This window comes from Mustela nigripes, chromosome 17 (genome assembly GCF_022355385.1).
Source record: "Mustela nigripes isolate SB6536 chromosome 17, MUSNIG.SB6536, whole genome shotgun sequence".
In the NCBI taxonomy this organism is placed as follows: Eukaryota; Metazoa; Chordata; class Mammalia; order Carnivora; family Mustelidae; genus Mustela; species Mustela nigripes.
The window spans coordinates 18,266,704-18,283,600 of NC_081573.1; the positions used below are offsets into that span (position 1 = coordinate 18,266,704).

Sequence of the window (16,897 nt, forward strand, 5' to 3'; positions counted from 1 at the left end):
TCATGATCTCAGGGTTCTGGGATTGAGCCCCACATTGGGCTCTCTGCTCAGCGGGGAGCCTGCTTCCTCCTCGCTCTCTGCCTGCCTCTCTACCTACTTGTGATCTCTGTCTGTCAAATAAATAAATAAAATCTTTAAAAAAAAAAAGAAAAAAAAGAAAGGGTATCTAAATGAATGTTATACTACCACACATACAAAAAAGAAAGAAAACAGTCACTCATCGAAGAATTAATTGAGAAACAAAAATATCATAAGATATACAGGAAATAAATAGCTATACGGCAGAAGTAAATTCTTCTTTATCACTAATGACATTAAATGTAAATGGATTAAGTCCTATTAAAAAAAGGTACTGGCAGATTGGATATAACAAAAATAAAACAAGATCCACCTAGACACCATCTACTAGAGATTCTCTAGATACAGGGACACAAAGAGAATGAAACAAAAGAATAGAAATATATATTCTAAGCAAACAGTATAACAATTATAAACATGTTTACTTGTATATGCAGAGGCCCAAAATGTATGAAGCAAAAACTGACACAACTGAAGGAAGAAACAGACAGTGCTACAATAATAGCTGACTTCATACCCCACTTATAGTAATGGATAAAGCAACCAAACAAAAGATCAGTAAGGAAACAAAGGATTTGACGAGCCTATAAATCAATTAGCACTAACAAGCACACACCAGAAAAAAAAAAAAAAAAGAAGAAGAAAAAGAGGCACATACAGAACTCTCCACTTAACTACAGCAGTAAACACACTCTTCTCAAGTGCACATAGACTATTCTCTGGGAGACACCATATGTTAGGCCACCAAGTGAGTCTCAGTAAATTAGAAAGACTGAAATCATACAAAGTTATCTTTTCCAATCACAATGATATGAAACCAGAAGTAAGTAATAAAAGGAAAACTGGAAATTCACAAATATATGTGGAAATTAAATAAACTACTTTTAAATAACCAATAGGTCAAAAAGAAATCATTAAGAGCAATGAGACAATATATACCTGAGACAAATGAAAACAAAAACGTGAAATACCAAATCTGATGAGATGTAGTAAAAGCAGTGTTAAGTGGAAAATTTAGAGCTGCAAACACATACATTAAGAGCCTGGGTGGCTCAGTCGGATAAGCGGACTACTCTTGATTTCGGCTCCGGTCATGATCTCGGGGTCCCGGGATCAAGCCTTGTGTGGGGCTCTGCGCTCAGCAGGGAGTCTGCTTCAAGATTCTCACTCTCCCTCTGCCCCTTTCCTTACTCACTCTCTGTCTCTTAAATTAATAAATAAAACTTTAAAAAAAGGACAAAGAAATATCTCAAACCAATGACCTAATTATATACCTTAAGGAACCTGAAAAAGACCACCAACCAACTGAAGCTAGCAGAAGCAAAAATAAAAGCTAAAGTGGAGATTTTTTTTGTTTGTTTCAAAGATTTTATTTATTTATTTGACAGAGATCACAAGGTAGGCAGAGAGGCAGGAAGGGAGAGGAGGAAGCAGGCTCTCCGTGGAGCAGAGAGCCCGATGCAGCGGCTCAATTCCAGGACTCTGGGATCATGACTTGAGCCCAAGGCAGAGGCTTTAACCCACTGAGCCACCCAGACGCCCCTGGAGAGGAGTTTTTAAAATAGAGACTATAAAACAATAGAGGAAAAATTTAGAAAGTCAACAAATCTTTACCTGGAATGACTAAGGAAAAAAAGAAGACTCAAGTTACCAAAATAAAAAATAAAATAGGGACATTAGTATTAATTTTATAGAAAAAAAGGATTATAAGAGAATACTATAAGCAGTTGTATAGCAACAAATCAGATAAGCTAAAATGAAACAGAAAAGCTACTAGAAACATGCAATCTACCAAAACTGACTCAAGAAATAGAAAATTTGAATAGACCTGTAACTAGTAAGGAGATTGAACCAGTAATCAAAACCACCCAACAACAAAAAAGCCAAGAACTCGATGGTTTTTCTAGTGAATATGACAAAACATTCAAAGTTGGGATGCCTGGGTGGCTCAGTTGGTTAAGCAGCTGCCTTCGGCCCAGGTCATGATCCCAGCGTCCTGGGATCGAGTCCCACATCGGGCTCCTTGCTCAGCAGGGAGCCTGCTTCTCCCTCTGCCTTTGCCTGCTGTTCTGTCTGCCTGTGCTCCTCTCTCCCCCTCTCTCCCTCTGATAAATAAAATCTTTAAAAAAAAAAAAAAAAAGAATAGCAATCTTTTAAAAAAAAAAAAAGATTTTATTTATTTGACACAGAGAGAGATCACAAGTAGGCAGAGAGGCAGGCGGGGGGCGGGGGAAGCAGACTCCCTGCTGAGCAGAGGACCTCTCCCCATGTGGGGCTCGATCCCAGGACCCTGAGATCATGACCCTACTGAGCCACTCAGGCTCTCTGAATACCAATCCTTCTTAAACTCTAAGCTAAAGAGAAGGGAATGATTAACAACTCCTTTTTTTTTTTTAGATTTTATTTATCAGAGAGAAACCCCAAACAACCAGGGGGAGCAGCAGTCAGAGGGAGAAACCCGCTTCCCACTGTTTCACTGGGCAGGGAGCCCAATGCGGGACTTGATCCCAGGACTCTGGGATCATGACCTGAGCCAAAGGCAGACACCTAACTGACTAAGCCACCCAAGCATCCCTACTAACTCATTCTATGAGGAATTTTTTTTTTTTTTTTTTTTTTTAAGTAGACACTATGCCCAACATAGGACTCAAGCTCACAACCCCAAGATCAAGAGTTGCATGTGGGGGACGCCTGGGTGGCTCAGTTGGTTAAGCAGCTGGCTTCAGCTCAGGTCGTGATCCCAGCGTCCTGGGATCGAGTCCCACATCAGGCTCCTTGCTCGGCGGGGAGCCTGCTTCTCCCTCTGCCTCTGCCTGCCATTCTGTCTGCCTGTGCTCGCTCTCTCCCCTCTCTCTCTCTGATAAATAAATAAAATCTTTAAAAAAAAAAGAGTTGCATGTGGGATGCCTAGGTGGCTCAGTTGGTTCAGTGTCCAACTCTTGATCTCAGCTCAGGTCTTGAGCTCACAGTCATGAGTTCAAGCCCCACATTGTGCTCTCTGCTGTGCATGGAGCCTGCTTTAAAAAAAAAAAACCAAAAAACCAAAACCAAAACCAAAAAACAATTAGGTAAATAAATAAAAAAGAACTGCATACTCCAACAATTGAGCCAGCCAGGTGCCCCAATGTAAGCATTACCTTAATCCCAAGTGCAGACTAAGACACTACAAGAAAATTATAGACCAGTATCTCTTATAAATCGAAGATACAGGATACCTGGCTGGCTCAGTGGGTAGAGCATGCAGCTCTTATTTCAGGGTGGTCGGTTTAAGCCCCATATTGGATACAGAGATTGCTTAAATAATCTTAAAAGAAGTAAATGTAAGATATAAAAATCCTCAACAAAATACTAGCAAACAAAATCAAAGAGTTTATTAAAAAGACCTTGGCGGATTTAGTCAGTAGAACATGTAACTCTTGATCTCAGGGTTCTGAGCTTGAGTCCCATGCTGGGTATAGAGATTACTTAAGAAATAAAATAAAGGGCACCTGGGTGGCTCAGTGGGTTAAAGCCTCTGCCTTCGGCTCAGGTCATGATCCCAGGGTCCTGGGATCAAGTCCCACATCAGGCTCTCTGCTCCTCCGGGGGGTGGGGGGGGAGCCTGCTTCTTCCTCTCTCTCTCTCTGCCTGCCTCTCTGTCTACTTAAGATCTCTGTCAAATAGATAAATAATATCTTTAAAAAAACATAAAAAGAAGAAGAAATAAAATAAAATAAAGAAAAATAAGATTAGTAAAATTTTTTTAAAAAGGGGCACCTGGGTGGCTCAGTGGGTTAAGCCTCTGCCTTCAGCTGAGGTCATGATCTCAGGGTTCTGGGATTGAGCCTTGTGTCAGCTCTCTGCTCAGCAGGAACCCTGCTTCCCTTCCTCTCTCTCTGCCTGCCTCTCTGCCTACTTGTGATCTCTGTCTGTCAAATAAAATCGATAAATAAAATTTAAAAAATTAAAAAAAAATTTTTTTAAAGATTTATACACTATGATCCAGTAAGATTTATCTCAACATGCAAAACTGGTTAAATATACAAAAATCAAAAATCGATGTAATACACATTAATAAAAAAAACAGAACTGCATGATAATCTCAATTGATGCAGAAAAAGCAACTGACAAAAATCAATACCCAGTAGTAATAAAAATAACTCTATAAACAAAAGGGAAATTCTTTAATCAGGAACAATACTAGGATGCCCACTCTTGCTACTTCTAATTAACACAGAAGTTTTAGATAGAAGAATTAAGGAAAAAGGAAAAAAAGAAATAGGCAAAATTGGAAAAAAATAAAACAATCTGTTGCAGATGATTTTATCTTCTACATAGAAAAAAACCTAACCATCCACACAAAAAAATTGGGTTTCATATTGTGTCTATATTCTCCTTCGAAATCTCTGCTTTAGCCTTTCCTTCTTTCTTTGTTTTTGCTGCCTTTGGTTTGTTGATTGGTATTTTTTTTTCAAGTTACTTGCAATATATGTTAGGTCGCTGATTTGAGATCTATCTTTGTTTTTAACATATGTGTTTTCAGCTCTAACTTTTTCTTTGAGCACTGCTTTACATTCAGCAAAGTTGCAGGACCAACAATCAGTCCGAAAAAAAAAAAAATAGTAATAATAATAAAATACTTGGAATAAATTTAACCAAGGAGTCAAAGACTTGTACACTGAAAAGATAAAACACTACTGAAGGAAATTAAAGGCACAAATAAATGGAAAGACATCCACACTGGTGAACTGGAAGAATGAATATTGTTAATATAACAACTCAGTCAGAAGAGTATGCAACTCGGGCGCCTGGGTGGCTCAGTGGGTTAAGCTGCTGCCTTCGGTTCAGGTCATGATCTCAGGGTCCTGGGATCGAGTCCCGCATCGGGCTCTCTGCTCGGCAGGGAGCCTGCTTCCTTCTCTCTCTCTCTCTCTGCCTGCCTCTCAGTGTACTTGTAATTTCTCTCTGTCAAATAAATAAATAAAATCTTTAAAAAAAAAAAAAAAAAAAAGAAGAGTATGCAACTCTCAATCTCCAGATTATGAGTTCAAGCCCCACACCAGGGGTAGAGATTACTGAATGAATGAATGAATGAATGAATAAATAAATAAATGCATGCATGCACGGGTGCCTTGGGTGGCTTGGCTGGTTGAGCATCCAACTCTAGGTTTCAATTCAGGTCATGATCTTGGGGTTGTGAGACTAAGCCCTCTCTATGCCCAATGTGTAACCTGAACTCACGACCAAGATCAACATTCACATGCTCTACAAAGGGGACCAGCCAGGTCCTCCTGTTACTTTTATTATAAAAACCTTTTAATTTTTGTTTAAAAAGATCACATAATGATGCTAAAATAAGAACTATAATCACGTAAAAGATGTTTTTTAAAAATTTTTAAAAGATTTTATTTATTTGAGAAAGAGAGAGCATGCGAGCATGAGCTGGGGGAGAGGCAGAGGGAGAAGCAATCTCCCCACTGAACACAGAGCCCAACCCAAGACTCAATCCCAGGACCCTGAGATCATGACCAGAGCCAAAAGCAGATGTTTAACCAACTGAACCACCCAGGTGCCCCGTAAAAGTTATTTTTTAAAGGAGCACCTGGGTGGATCAGTCCATGAGCACCTGCCTTCAGCTCAGGTCATGATCCCAGGGTTCTGGGATCAAGTCCCCCATTGGGCTCCCAGCTCAGCAGGAAGCCTGCTTCTTCCTCTCCCACTCCCTCTGCTTGTGTTCCCTCTCACCGTTTCTCTGTCAAATAAATAAATAAAAATCTTAAAAAAAAAAGAGGGTTTTTTTTTTTTTTTTTCCCATTTTTAAAGTAAGCCCGGTGCGCCTGGGTGGCTCAGTGGTTAAAGCCTCTGCCTTCAGCTCAGGCCATGATCTCAGGGTCCTGGGATAGAGTCCCGCATCGGGCTCTCTGCTCAGCAGGGAGCCTGCCTCCTCCTCCTGTCTCTCTCTGCCTGCCTCTCTGCCTACTTGTGATAGCTCTGTCAAATTAAAAAAAAAAAACAAAAAGAACAAAAAAAAAAAACTTTAAAGTAAGCCCTATGCCGAACATGGGGCTTAAACTCACAATCCCAAGATCAAGAGTCACATGCTCTTCCAACTGAACCAGCCAGGTGCCCGTATAAAAGTTATTCCCCACCCCCAGTTCTTGTTTTTTTTTAAATAATATATTTTGACTATAACACAATGTTGTTTTCTGGTTTGGGTTTGTTAAATAAACTCTACCCCCACTGTGGGACTTGAACTCACAACCCTGATATTAAGAGTCACATGCTGCACCAACCTAGCCAGCCAGGGGCTTTCTGCTACGAAACTAATTTTAAGGATAGAAAACAGTTTGCCCTTAAACCAACAAAATGGTATTGGTGTTTGTGTCGGATTGGCTAGATTATAAATTTTCCAAAATTTCTGGGGGCACCTGGGTGGCTCAGTGGGTTAAGCCTCTGCCTTCGGTTCAGGTCATGATCCCAGAGTCCTGGGATAGAGCGCCGCATCGGGCTCTCTGCTCAGCGGGGAGCCTGCTTCCTCCTTTCTCTCTCTGCCTGCCTCTCTGTCTACTTGTGATCTGTCAAATAAATAAATAAAATCTTTAAATTAATTAATTATTTTCCCCAAATTTCTGTAATATGCTTGTATTTTATAAGTAAACAAAAATGAAATGATAGCCTTTCCTTTTAAAATAATCCCTTATTTGTGCAATAAATCCACAACCTTAAATTCATAAAGGGCTTATTACCTAAATTAGTGCTTCTGAGCATGCTGACCAGTGCTGGCATAAGCTGAAACTCAAATGTCCTTCGGTCTCCACAGTGACTGCAGGCTGGGAGCTCAGTGACTTCTGATGTAGGAGAGGTCAAAAAAAGTGGTTCTCCACTCCAGGAATACCTAAAGCAAGGAAACAAAGAACCCTGAAGGAAGACAGCAAGTAAGTCACATTTCAACATCAGAGCCCATGCTTTGCAAACTTTGCTTCCTTCTTGCAGAGGACCAGGAGAAAAACCAGACAGCAAAGAAAATCCAAAGACCCAAAACCTAGCAGCCAACCTGTAGAGCTCAGCAAGATATGTGAAGTCTTGTCAATGTCTGGTTCAAAGTGTGGATGAAGGCACTAAAGCCAATGTAGAACTATATCTAACCACACTGCAACCAAGCCCAGACTGAGCTCAACCACAGAGTAAGCCGACTTGGGACTCCACTCTACTGGCCTTACAGAAGGAGGCCATGCCCTTCTAAGGAGTAAATATTTACTTCAGTATCTATTGTTCAGTATATAATGGCAAACAATAAAAAGAAATCAGATATACATGCCAACAGAAAATTAATTACCTGAGAGTATGTATAAACTGGGGGGGGGGGGGGTTGGTGCATGGAGGGCAGAGCAAGATGGAGAGAGAGAACCAGAACCCTAAGCAGGCTCCACACTCAGCACAGAGCCCTATGCAGGTTTCAGTCTCACGATATGAGTTAAAATCAACAGTTGTGCACTTAACTGAGCCACCCAGTGCCCCAAGAGCAGCAGAAAAATTTAACCCACCAAGAAAGTCAATACAGGAACACCCACTGGGGTGCCCAGGTGGCTCAGTGGGTTAGGCCTCTGCTTTCAGCTCAAGTCATGATGTCAGGATCCTGGGATCAAGTCCCTCATAGGACTCCCTGCTCAGTGGGGAGCCTTCTATTCCCTCTGCCTGCCCCTCCTCCTGCTTGTGCGCTCTCTCAAATAAACAAATAAGAAAAAAAAAAAATACCCAAAGACAAGATGATGGAATTATCAGAAAGAGACTTAAAATATCAGTGGAAGGGTGACAAAACAAACAATAAAATATCAATAATAAACATATAAAAAAATAAACAAACATATAAAAGAATCTAGCAGAAAAAGTAGACATGCATAAACAGGGAAGTTAGCATAGAAATTGAAACTAAAAGAGATTGACAAAGAAATGCTAGAAATGAAAAATGGTATAGCAGAATAAAGAACTTGATTCAGTAAAAGTTAACAGCAGGTAGAAAATAACAACAACAAAAAATCTGTGAATCTGAGGAAAATAGAAATATCCAAAATTAAACAAAAGGTGAAAATAATTAAAAAAAAAAACAGGGTCTTAAAAACCACGGGACAATTTCAAATTGTATGTCTAATCACACAAGTTAACTGGAGTCCTAGATAAAGGAAAAAGGACAGAAGAAATATTTGAAGAGATAATGGCCAACATTGTTCCAAAATTCACGAATAGACATCAACACAAAAATCCAAAAAGTTCACTAAATCTCAAGCAGGATATATTAAGACATATAGTCGCTTAAGTACAGAACAGTTTAATTACATAAACATAACAGAAGAACAATAAGAATTACATAAAATTATGTAATAATCAGACATTATTATTACATAAGACATTGTTAATACATAAGAATTAATTTCTTTTTTTTTTTTTTTAAGATTTTATTTATTTATGGGGCACCTGTGTGGCTCAGTCATTAAGTATCTGCCTTTGGCTCAGGGTCATGATCCCAGGGTCTGGTCCTGGAATTGAGCCCTACATCGGGCTCCCTGCTCAGCAGGAAGCCTACTTCTCCCACTCTCACTTCCCCCGCTTGTGTTCCCTCTCTCTGTCTCTTGCTCTGACAAATAAATAAATAAAATCTTTAAAAAAAAAAAAAGACTTATTTATTTGACAGAGAGAGATCACAAGTAGGCAGACAGGCAGGCAGAGAGCTGTGTGAAGGCAGGCTGCAAAGATGCACATTACAATCACTAAAGCAAACACCTTTTATGGCAACAGAAAAGACGTAAAATCATGAACTAAAAATATCCAGTTCACTGAAAAGAAGGTTAAACAAAAGGGAGAAGAGGAACAAAAAACTGGAAAGGAGAAAAGCCAATACCAGAATGACAAAATTAACCCACCACCAATAATTACATTAAATGGACTCAAGACCCTATGTTAAAAAAAAAAAAAAAGCAAACAGTCTGGATAAAATAAAGGCAGGACCCATATATGTAAGCTGTTTAAAAAGTACACCTGAGGGGCGCCTGGGTGGCTCAGTGGGTTAAGCCTCTGCCTTTGGCTCAGGCCATGATCTTGGGGTCCTGAGATCGAGCCCCACATCAGGCTCTCTGCTCAGCAGGGAGCCTGCTTCCCACCCCCGCCTGCCTCTCTGCCTACTTGTGATCTCTCTCTGTCAAATAAATAAATAAAATCTTAAAAAAAAAAAAAGTACACTTGAGATAGCACCAGACACCTTTCAGAATGGCAATTATTAAAAAGACAAGAAGTAAGTGTTGGCAAGGATGTGGAGAAAAGGGAACACTTGTGCACTGTTCGCAGGAGTGTAAATCAGTCAGACACTACAGAAAACAGTATGGAGATTCTTCAAAAAATTAGAAAGAGAACTACCATATGATCCAGCAGTCTCATTTCTAGGTATTTATTTAAAGGAGACAAAAACACAAACTCAAAAAAGATACCCACCCTGATGGCCCACTGCAGCATTATTTACAATAGCTAAGACATGTAAGTAACCCAAGGGTCCATTAACAGATAAAAAATTTTGTGTGTGGGGGGGGTGTGATATACACACATGCACACAACACACATGCACACACATATACACACACAACACACAACAGAATACTCAACCATAAAGAAGGAAATCTTGGGGCACCTGGGTGGCTCAGTGGGTTAAGCCGCTGCCTTCAGCTCGGGTCATGATCTCGGGGTCCTGGGATCGAGTCCCGCATCGGGCTCTCTGCTCAGCAGGGAGCCTGCTTCCCTCTCTCTCTCTCTGCCTGCCTCTCCATCTACTTGTGATTTCTCTCTGTCAAATAAATAAATAAAATCTTTAAAAAAAAAAAAAAAAAAGAAGGAAATCTTGACATTTGCGACACCATGGATGGGCCTCAAGGGCATAATGCTAAGTGAAGTAAGCCAGACAGAGAAAGACATACTGTGTGAAATCACTTACATGCAGGACCTAAAAAAACAAATAAACAAACCAAAAAACCCCACCAAACTCATAGAGAAGAAATTGGTGGTTTCCAGAGGCAAGGGACCAGGGCTGAGAGAAATAAGTAAAGTGCTTTTTTTTTTTTTTAACCTTTAATAAATCAAGTAACTTAGTAACTTATAGAAACAAAACAAAACAATCCACTCTAAAGGAAGAGGTTGAAAGTAAAGAGTAAAAAAAAGATTAACCTTAAAAAGATGAAACAAGGGGCACCCGGGTGGCTCAATGGGTTAAAGTCTCTGCCTTCCTTCCGCTCAGGTCATGATCTCAGGGTCCTGGGATCGAGCCCCGCATCAGGCTCTCTGCTCAGTGGGGAGCCTGATTCCCCCTCTCTCTCTGCCTGCTGCTCTGCCTACTTGTGATCTCTCTCTGCCAAATAAATAAATAAAATCTTTAAAACAATTGTTTAAAAGAAACAAAAAAGAGAGCTAGTGTGGCTATACCAACAGGAGACCAAATACACTCCAAGAACAGAGTATCACCACAAATAAATACAAGCATTTACTTATAACAAGATCAATTCACCAGATAAATAAGCTTACAAATGGATACATCTTAAAACAGTACGAAAATGCGTGAGACACACTCTGACAGAATTAAAAGGAGAAAAAGATACATTCATAATCATAGCTGAATGTTTTGTTACTCTTTCTCTGTAACTGATAAGCAAGACAAAAGTGATCAGTAATAGAAACTGCTGTTCGAACAATTGGATAATCAGACCAAAAAAGAACCTTGAGAGGCACCTGGGTGGCTCAGTGGGTTAAAGCCTCTGCCTTCGGCTCAGGTCATGATCCTGAGGTCCTGGGATCAAGCCCCGAGTCGGGCTCTCTACTCAGCGAGGAACCTGCATCCCCCACCTGCCACCTGCCTCTCTGACTACTTGTGATCTCTCTCTCTCTGAGTCAAATAAATAAAATCTTTAAAAAAAAAAAAAAGAAAGAAAGAAACTTGACCCTCATACAGTATACACAAAAACTAACTCAGTGGATCACAGACCTAAATGTAAAAACTAAAACCAAAAACTCCTATAAGGAAACACAGGAAATCAAATACAACGAATTCTGTTACCTTTGGTTAGAGAGAAATTCCTGTGGAAATAAAAAGTTGAGGATTCCTGGGTGGTTCAGTCAGTTAAGGCTCTGTCTTTGGCTCAGGTCATGATTCTGGAGTCCCAGGATGAGCCCCACATTGGGCTTCCTGCTCAGTGGGGTATCTGCTTCTCCCTCTGCCCCTCCCCCTGCTCCTGAGTCTCTCTTTTCTCAAATAAATAAATAAAATATTTTTTTAAAAAATCTTAAGAAAAAAACAACAAAGCTGTCAAGGTACTGAAAAGATATTGTAAAGATTACTTAAAATATAAAAAAATCATACAAGGGGCATGTGAGTGGTTCAGTGGGTTAACCTGCTTTCAACTCAGGTCATGATCTGATTCCTGGGATCAAGCTCCGAGTAGGGCTCCATGCTCAGTGGGGAGCCTGTTTCTCCCTCTTCCTCTACTGCTCTCCCTGCTTGTGTTGTCTTGCTCTCTATCAAATAAATAAAATCTTAAAAAAATATATATCACACTATATGATCCAAATTATGGGTTTTTTTTTAGCTTTTAAATAATCTCTACAGTCAATGTGGGACTAGAACTCACAATGCTGAGATCAAGCGTTGCACGCTCTACTGAATGAGCCATCCAGGTGCCTCCCAAATTATGTTTTTTAAAAAATACGCAATTCCTGGGGCGCCTGGGTGGCACAGTCAGTTAAGCACCCAACTCTTGGTTTCAGCTCAGGTCAGATCTCAAGGTCATGAGCTTGAGCCCCACAGTGGGCTCAGTACTCAGCACGGAGTGGGCTTGGGATTCTCTCCCCTCCTCTGCCCCTCCAGCTCATGCTCTCTCTCTCTCAAATAAATAAATGTTTAAAAAACAAACAAAAAACCTACACAGGGACACCTAGGTGGCTCAGTGGGTTAAGCCACTGTCTTTGGCTCAGGTCATGATCCCAGGGTCCTGGGACTGAGTTCCCCATCGGGCTCCTTGCTCAGCAGGAAGCCTGCTTCTCTCTCCGCCTCTGCCTCTCTGCCTGCTTGTGCGCATGTGCGCACTCTTTATCTCTCTCACTCTCTTTCTCTGACAAATAAATAAATAAACTCTTAAAAACAAAAAACAAAGAAAACCCCATACAAGTCCTACCCACACGCATGCATCCAAATGCACAAAAAATAAGTGAACATAATACACTAAAATCTTAGGCTCTTGGTTTGTGGAATACTAGATTTTGGTTTTCTCATTGTATTTTCCAAACTAGCATATACTGCTTTTACAATCAAGAAAAACAATAAAAGAAAATGTGCCTCTACCTCAAAATCTGCTCCTGACAAGCAGCAATTCTCTTCATGAATTTGTAAAATATCTTATCTCCACTTTTAATTACGGTCTTCTCATATTTTTCATCACCATCACTAGAAAGACTAAAAAAGAAAAGCAGAAAACACTTTTGAGTGTCTATGTCCAGAGAATTATAATATTTAGAGGAGCAAACAAGATAATGCACATAATTTAGAAATCATAAATTTAAGTGGTACCAGGTACAGTCAGTCAGTCAAATGTCAGACTCGGTTTCGGCTAAGATCGTGGTCTCAGGGTTGTGGGACTGAACCCCATGTCATGCTCCGAGGTCAGTGCAGAGTCTGACTGGAATTCTCTCTCTCCCTCTGCACCTCCCAACCCCACCAAGCTCACTCTAAAATAAAATTCAGGGGCACCTGGGTGGCTCAGTGGGTTAAAGCCTCTGCCTTCAGCTCAGGTCATGATCCCGGGGTCCTGGGATGGAGCCCCGCATCAGGCTCTCTGTTCAGCAGGGAGCCTGCTTCCTCCTCTCTCTCTGCCTGCCTCTCTGCCTACTTGTGATCTCAGTCTGTCAAATAATAAAATCTTTAAAAAAATAAAATAAAATAAAATAAAATTCATAAGTTTAGGACGCTTGGGTGGCTCAGTTGGTTGAGCATCTGCCTTCAGCTCAGGTCATGATCCCAAGTGTCCTGGGACCGAGCCCTGCATCAGGGAGCCTGCTTTTCCCTCTCCCTCTGCCGCTCCCTTGTTTGTGCTGCTTCTCTCTGTCAAATAAACAAATAAAATCTTTAAAAAAATTAAAACAAAAAATGAATAAAAATAAAAAATGATAATTTTTAAAAAAAGATTGTATTTATTTATGAGAGAGAGACAGTAAAAGATAACATAAGCAGGAAGAAGGGGCAGAAGGAGAAGCAGGCTCCCTGCTGAGCAAGGAGCCTGATGTGGGGCTTGATCCCAGGACCCTGGGATCAGCATCTGAGCCAAAGGCAGAGGCTCAACCCAGTGAGCCACCTGGGTGGCCAAAAATCATAAATTTAATACTTTGTAATATCTAGCAGTAATCCCCTACCCACCATTCTCCCAAGCCCTGCTCCCTAGCCATTTTCAATTCTGGGATAATTATTTGCACTTTTAAAAGTCCTTATGCTCATTGACTATCTTCATTTCTTTCCCCATTATGGATTATTTTTAAATCAAAAATTATTATTCTTAGTTCTTTATAGGGCTTTGGTTTATTTTTTTATTTTATTTTATTTTTTTAAGATTTTATTTATTTATTTTACAGAGAGAAATCACAAGTAGATGGAGAGGCAGGCAGAGAGAGAGAGAGAGAGGGAAGCAGGCTCCCTGCTGAGCAGAGAGCCCGATGCGGGGCTCGATCCCAGGACCCTGAGATTATGACCTGAGCCGAAGGCAGCCGCTTAACCCACTGAGCCACCCAGGCGCCCCTAGGGCTTTGGTTTATAAAGCCTTTTAAGACCTACTCTCTTGGGGCACCTGGGTGGCTCAGTGGGTTAAAGCCTCTGCCATCAGCTCGGGTCATGATCCCAGCATCCTGGGATCGAGCCCCACATTGGGCTCTCTGCTGGGCGCGGAGCCTGATCCCCGATCCCCCCGCCTGCCTCTCTGCTTACTTGTGATCTCTGTCAAAAAAAATAAATAAAATCTTTAAAAAAAAAACAAAAAAACAAAACACCAAACCTACTCTCTCACTGATTACTAAAACCATCTGATGACACAGACAACAGAGATATCAACATGACTCTCATTTCACTGGTGAGAGCTGAGGCTCTGGTAGGGTCTTTGACATCCCAGGCCAGTTCCTGAGCCACAGCCAAGAGTCAAAAACAAATGGCATTTTTCTAACTTACTTGTCTGAGCTAATCATTTAACAAAGAAAAGAGAGAGACAGTAAAGATGTTCTTCTGTAAAAGCTGTCAGCTCTAACTTCCTTGCTCATATTTTTGAGGGTACTTAGAGCAGTGTTTTCCAGCTAACCCAACAGTGGCTTGTAAGATCGTCTTGTCTCTGTCTCCCTTTCTCATCCAAGAGGAGCAAAGCAGAAAGGTCCTACACAGACAAGTTCTGCTTGGAAATGTTTCCCCAAGTACTAGAATCAAACCAAAGGGTACCTACCGTGGCGGCTTCCTGATCAAGTCCCCTCTCAGACTCAGCAGCACATATTCTCACCTTTGGGAAAGCAACTGTTCCATATCCACTCCTTCCTTCCTCTGATATTCCCTCAGAAGACTATGAGCGTGATCCAGACTGACAAAGTCCCCGTAATCCTCCTCATTGACAACACAGATATAGTAGGGCAGGAACTGTGGTGCCACAGAAGACAAGGCCATCTCTTCCCCAGGAGAAACAGGAGGAGCAGCGCCCATGACGGTATCCTGCAGGTGGAGATCTTGGAGCTGGGCAGTACAGCCTGTGTCCTCGGCACTGCTGGAATCATTTCCAAAATGCAAGGTAAGCTGTGGTGGCAGCGCCTCCTCACTGTCACTCCCCCAGTCATCTGCACCTTCGCACCAATCCTCAGCTGCAAGGCCGTTTTCCTGTTTCTAGAAGAATATCCAGTGAATGAAGCCCAAGCACATTTGGGTGATCTCACGCATCCCCTTGGCTTGAGCTATCCATTGCCTCACCTTCCCAAGGGAGACATCACACAGCACCTTCCCCTCTTACACACTCTGGACTCAACTTCCTGGACCCCATACACTCAAAGCATGTTGGAGGTAACAAAAATTCTCTTCCCTTTCCAGGGGCAGCATGGCCAATGTGGCAATGTGGTTTCTTCAACCATCTATTCCAAACCCTCTCCAGTTGTGCTTCATGTATTACAGAAGCTAGCTGGAGAAAACTAGATTTCCCAGACCCCTTAGCAGCTAGGGTTTCAGATATGATCAAAGGCGGGCTACTCAGGTCTACTGGGGAGACACAAACTTGAAACAGAACGATGCGGAAATAGAGACCACCAAGCAAAAGTTTGTAGATCAATACAAAGCAAGGACTTGGATCCAAAAGATCTGACAAGGGCAGCTTCCAGTTCGCAAGGCCACATCTCAGCTTTCCGACTGCAGGTGTCCCAGGTGGTTAGAAGGGGTCCTTGACAGGCCAGTTCTGAGATGTGGTTCTGGAAGTCATTCCTGGAGTGGCCCCCTCCAAACTATCCAGGGTTAATAAAAACCTAATTCTGTCTAGGTTTTAAAAAGTCTGTGCTTTTTTACTATCTACAACCCAACGCTGACATATATAAGCAGATACCACGTCTTCATCTGGTACTGCTGGTACTGCTGGTACCAGGCCTGGCACACGTTCAGAGCTCAGAGTATACATAAGCGCACATTTACAGGCAAAACGAGACTGAATTTTGTTCTGCAGTACCAGCTTGCCCAACTTTTGGATTCAATAAATTGAGATTTTTTTTCTTATTGTTTGCTATATACACATACACATTATCACAGCAACTATGTTTACAATAAACACATATATATTACAACCACATACACGTATACATCCATATTTGTTCCCAAACAGAAACATCACCGAGTCATGTCCCTCAAGGCCTTCAAGGTATATTAAAAGAAAAAACGAACAAAATCTTAAGGAGATAGCACTCCACAGTTCAGGAAAGTGCAAAAACCATTCCAACGTACTTCAAAAGACCACAGCTGAAAGTTTACCTTAAAGAATATTCTAGAAAACACTCTCAAGTTACAGCAAGTCGTAATATGCTAATAACAACCGGTTTACCTGAGCGTCCTGCGCCTCCGTCTCTTGCATCTGCAGACACTGGGAACGGAACACCTTCCAGCTTCAGGGTAAAGATAAATGGCAGTGAGGCTCCAATGCTGACCACTAGCCAGCTGGCCAGCCCTATCCCGTGTGGCCCGTGCAGCCCCCCAGCTCTCGCCCACTCATAAAATCCCGAGGCAGCTCGGAACTTCCCCGCCTACCTGCGCACCCCGCCGCTGCCGCACCTGGGGAGGGGGCAAGCGAACACGTGCAGTAGCCGGTGAAACGGGGAGCCTTCCAGCGGGCAGTACACCTGCACGACCAGGGCAAGAGGCTGCCTGCAACGTTCACACACTGGCCTCGGCGCTGCTACCGCCGGCAGGGCGTCCTGAGGGCAAGGGAAGCGCTCAAAACTCTGGCTCTGCTCCTGGACCTCGCCCGCTCTCTCACCCCGTAGTCTTCACCAGCACCCGCCGACCCCGGCCCCAGCGCTCCACTCACCGGAAGGCCGCCCAGCTTGCTAGCAGTCCAGGCGCCCGGCCCCGTCGGGCGGCCATGCACTGCAGTGTCTCGAAGCCCGAGCAGCACCGGCTTCCGAAAAGCCGCCATGACGACGAGGCACCCACGTGGAAATGCGAACTACGGCGGCCGAGACAGGATGCCTCTCCGCGCACGCGCACCGGCTTCACCTCCGAGACGGCCCCGCCCCCTTAAGATTCTTAGGAGGATTAAAGGTT

The 16,897-nt window shown here is 42.2% G+C and overlaps 1 protein-coding gene across 10 annotated transcripts in view; it reads right to left on the reverse strand.

The window, feature by feature from the left end:
• Window positions 1-16,769, reverse strand: part of PDCD2L (programmed cell death 2 like) — a 25,973-nt gene extending 9,204 nt beyond the window's left edge. The window contains exons 1-7 of one of the 10 annotated variants that reach the window (XR_009400792.1): window positions 16,662-16,769; window positions 16,382-16,548; window positions 16,179-16,239; window positions 14,613-14,986; window positions 12,428-12,538; window positions 10,264-10,444; window positions 6,871-6,952 (exon numbers count right to left, since the gene is read on the reverse strand). Coding sequence is in view for 8 of the 10 variants with exons in the window: in XM_059382569.1 (XP_059238552.1) it covers window positions 6,804-6,952; window positions 12,428-12,538; window positions 14,613-14,986; window positions 16,179-16,239; window positions 16,382-16,548; window positions 16,662-16,769 (970 nt within the window). In the remaining 2 variants the exon portion in view is untranslated. Of the gene's footprint in view, window positions 1-6,803; window positions 6,976-9,733; window positions 9,887-10,263; window positions 10,445-12,427; window positions 12,539-14,612; window positions 14,987-16,178; window positions 16,240-16,381; window positions 16,549-16,661 lie in introns of those variants that run through there. The other 9 variants (XM_059382573.1, XM_059382574.1, XR_009400791.1 and 6 more) reach the window with 9 other exon arrangements.
• Between the last annotated feature and the right edge of the window lie 128 nt (window positions 16,770-16,897).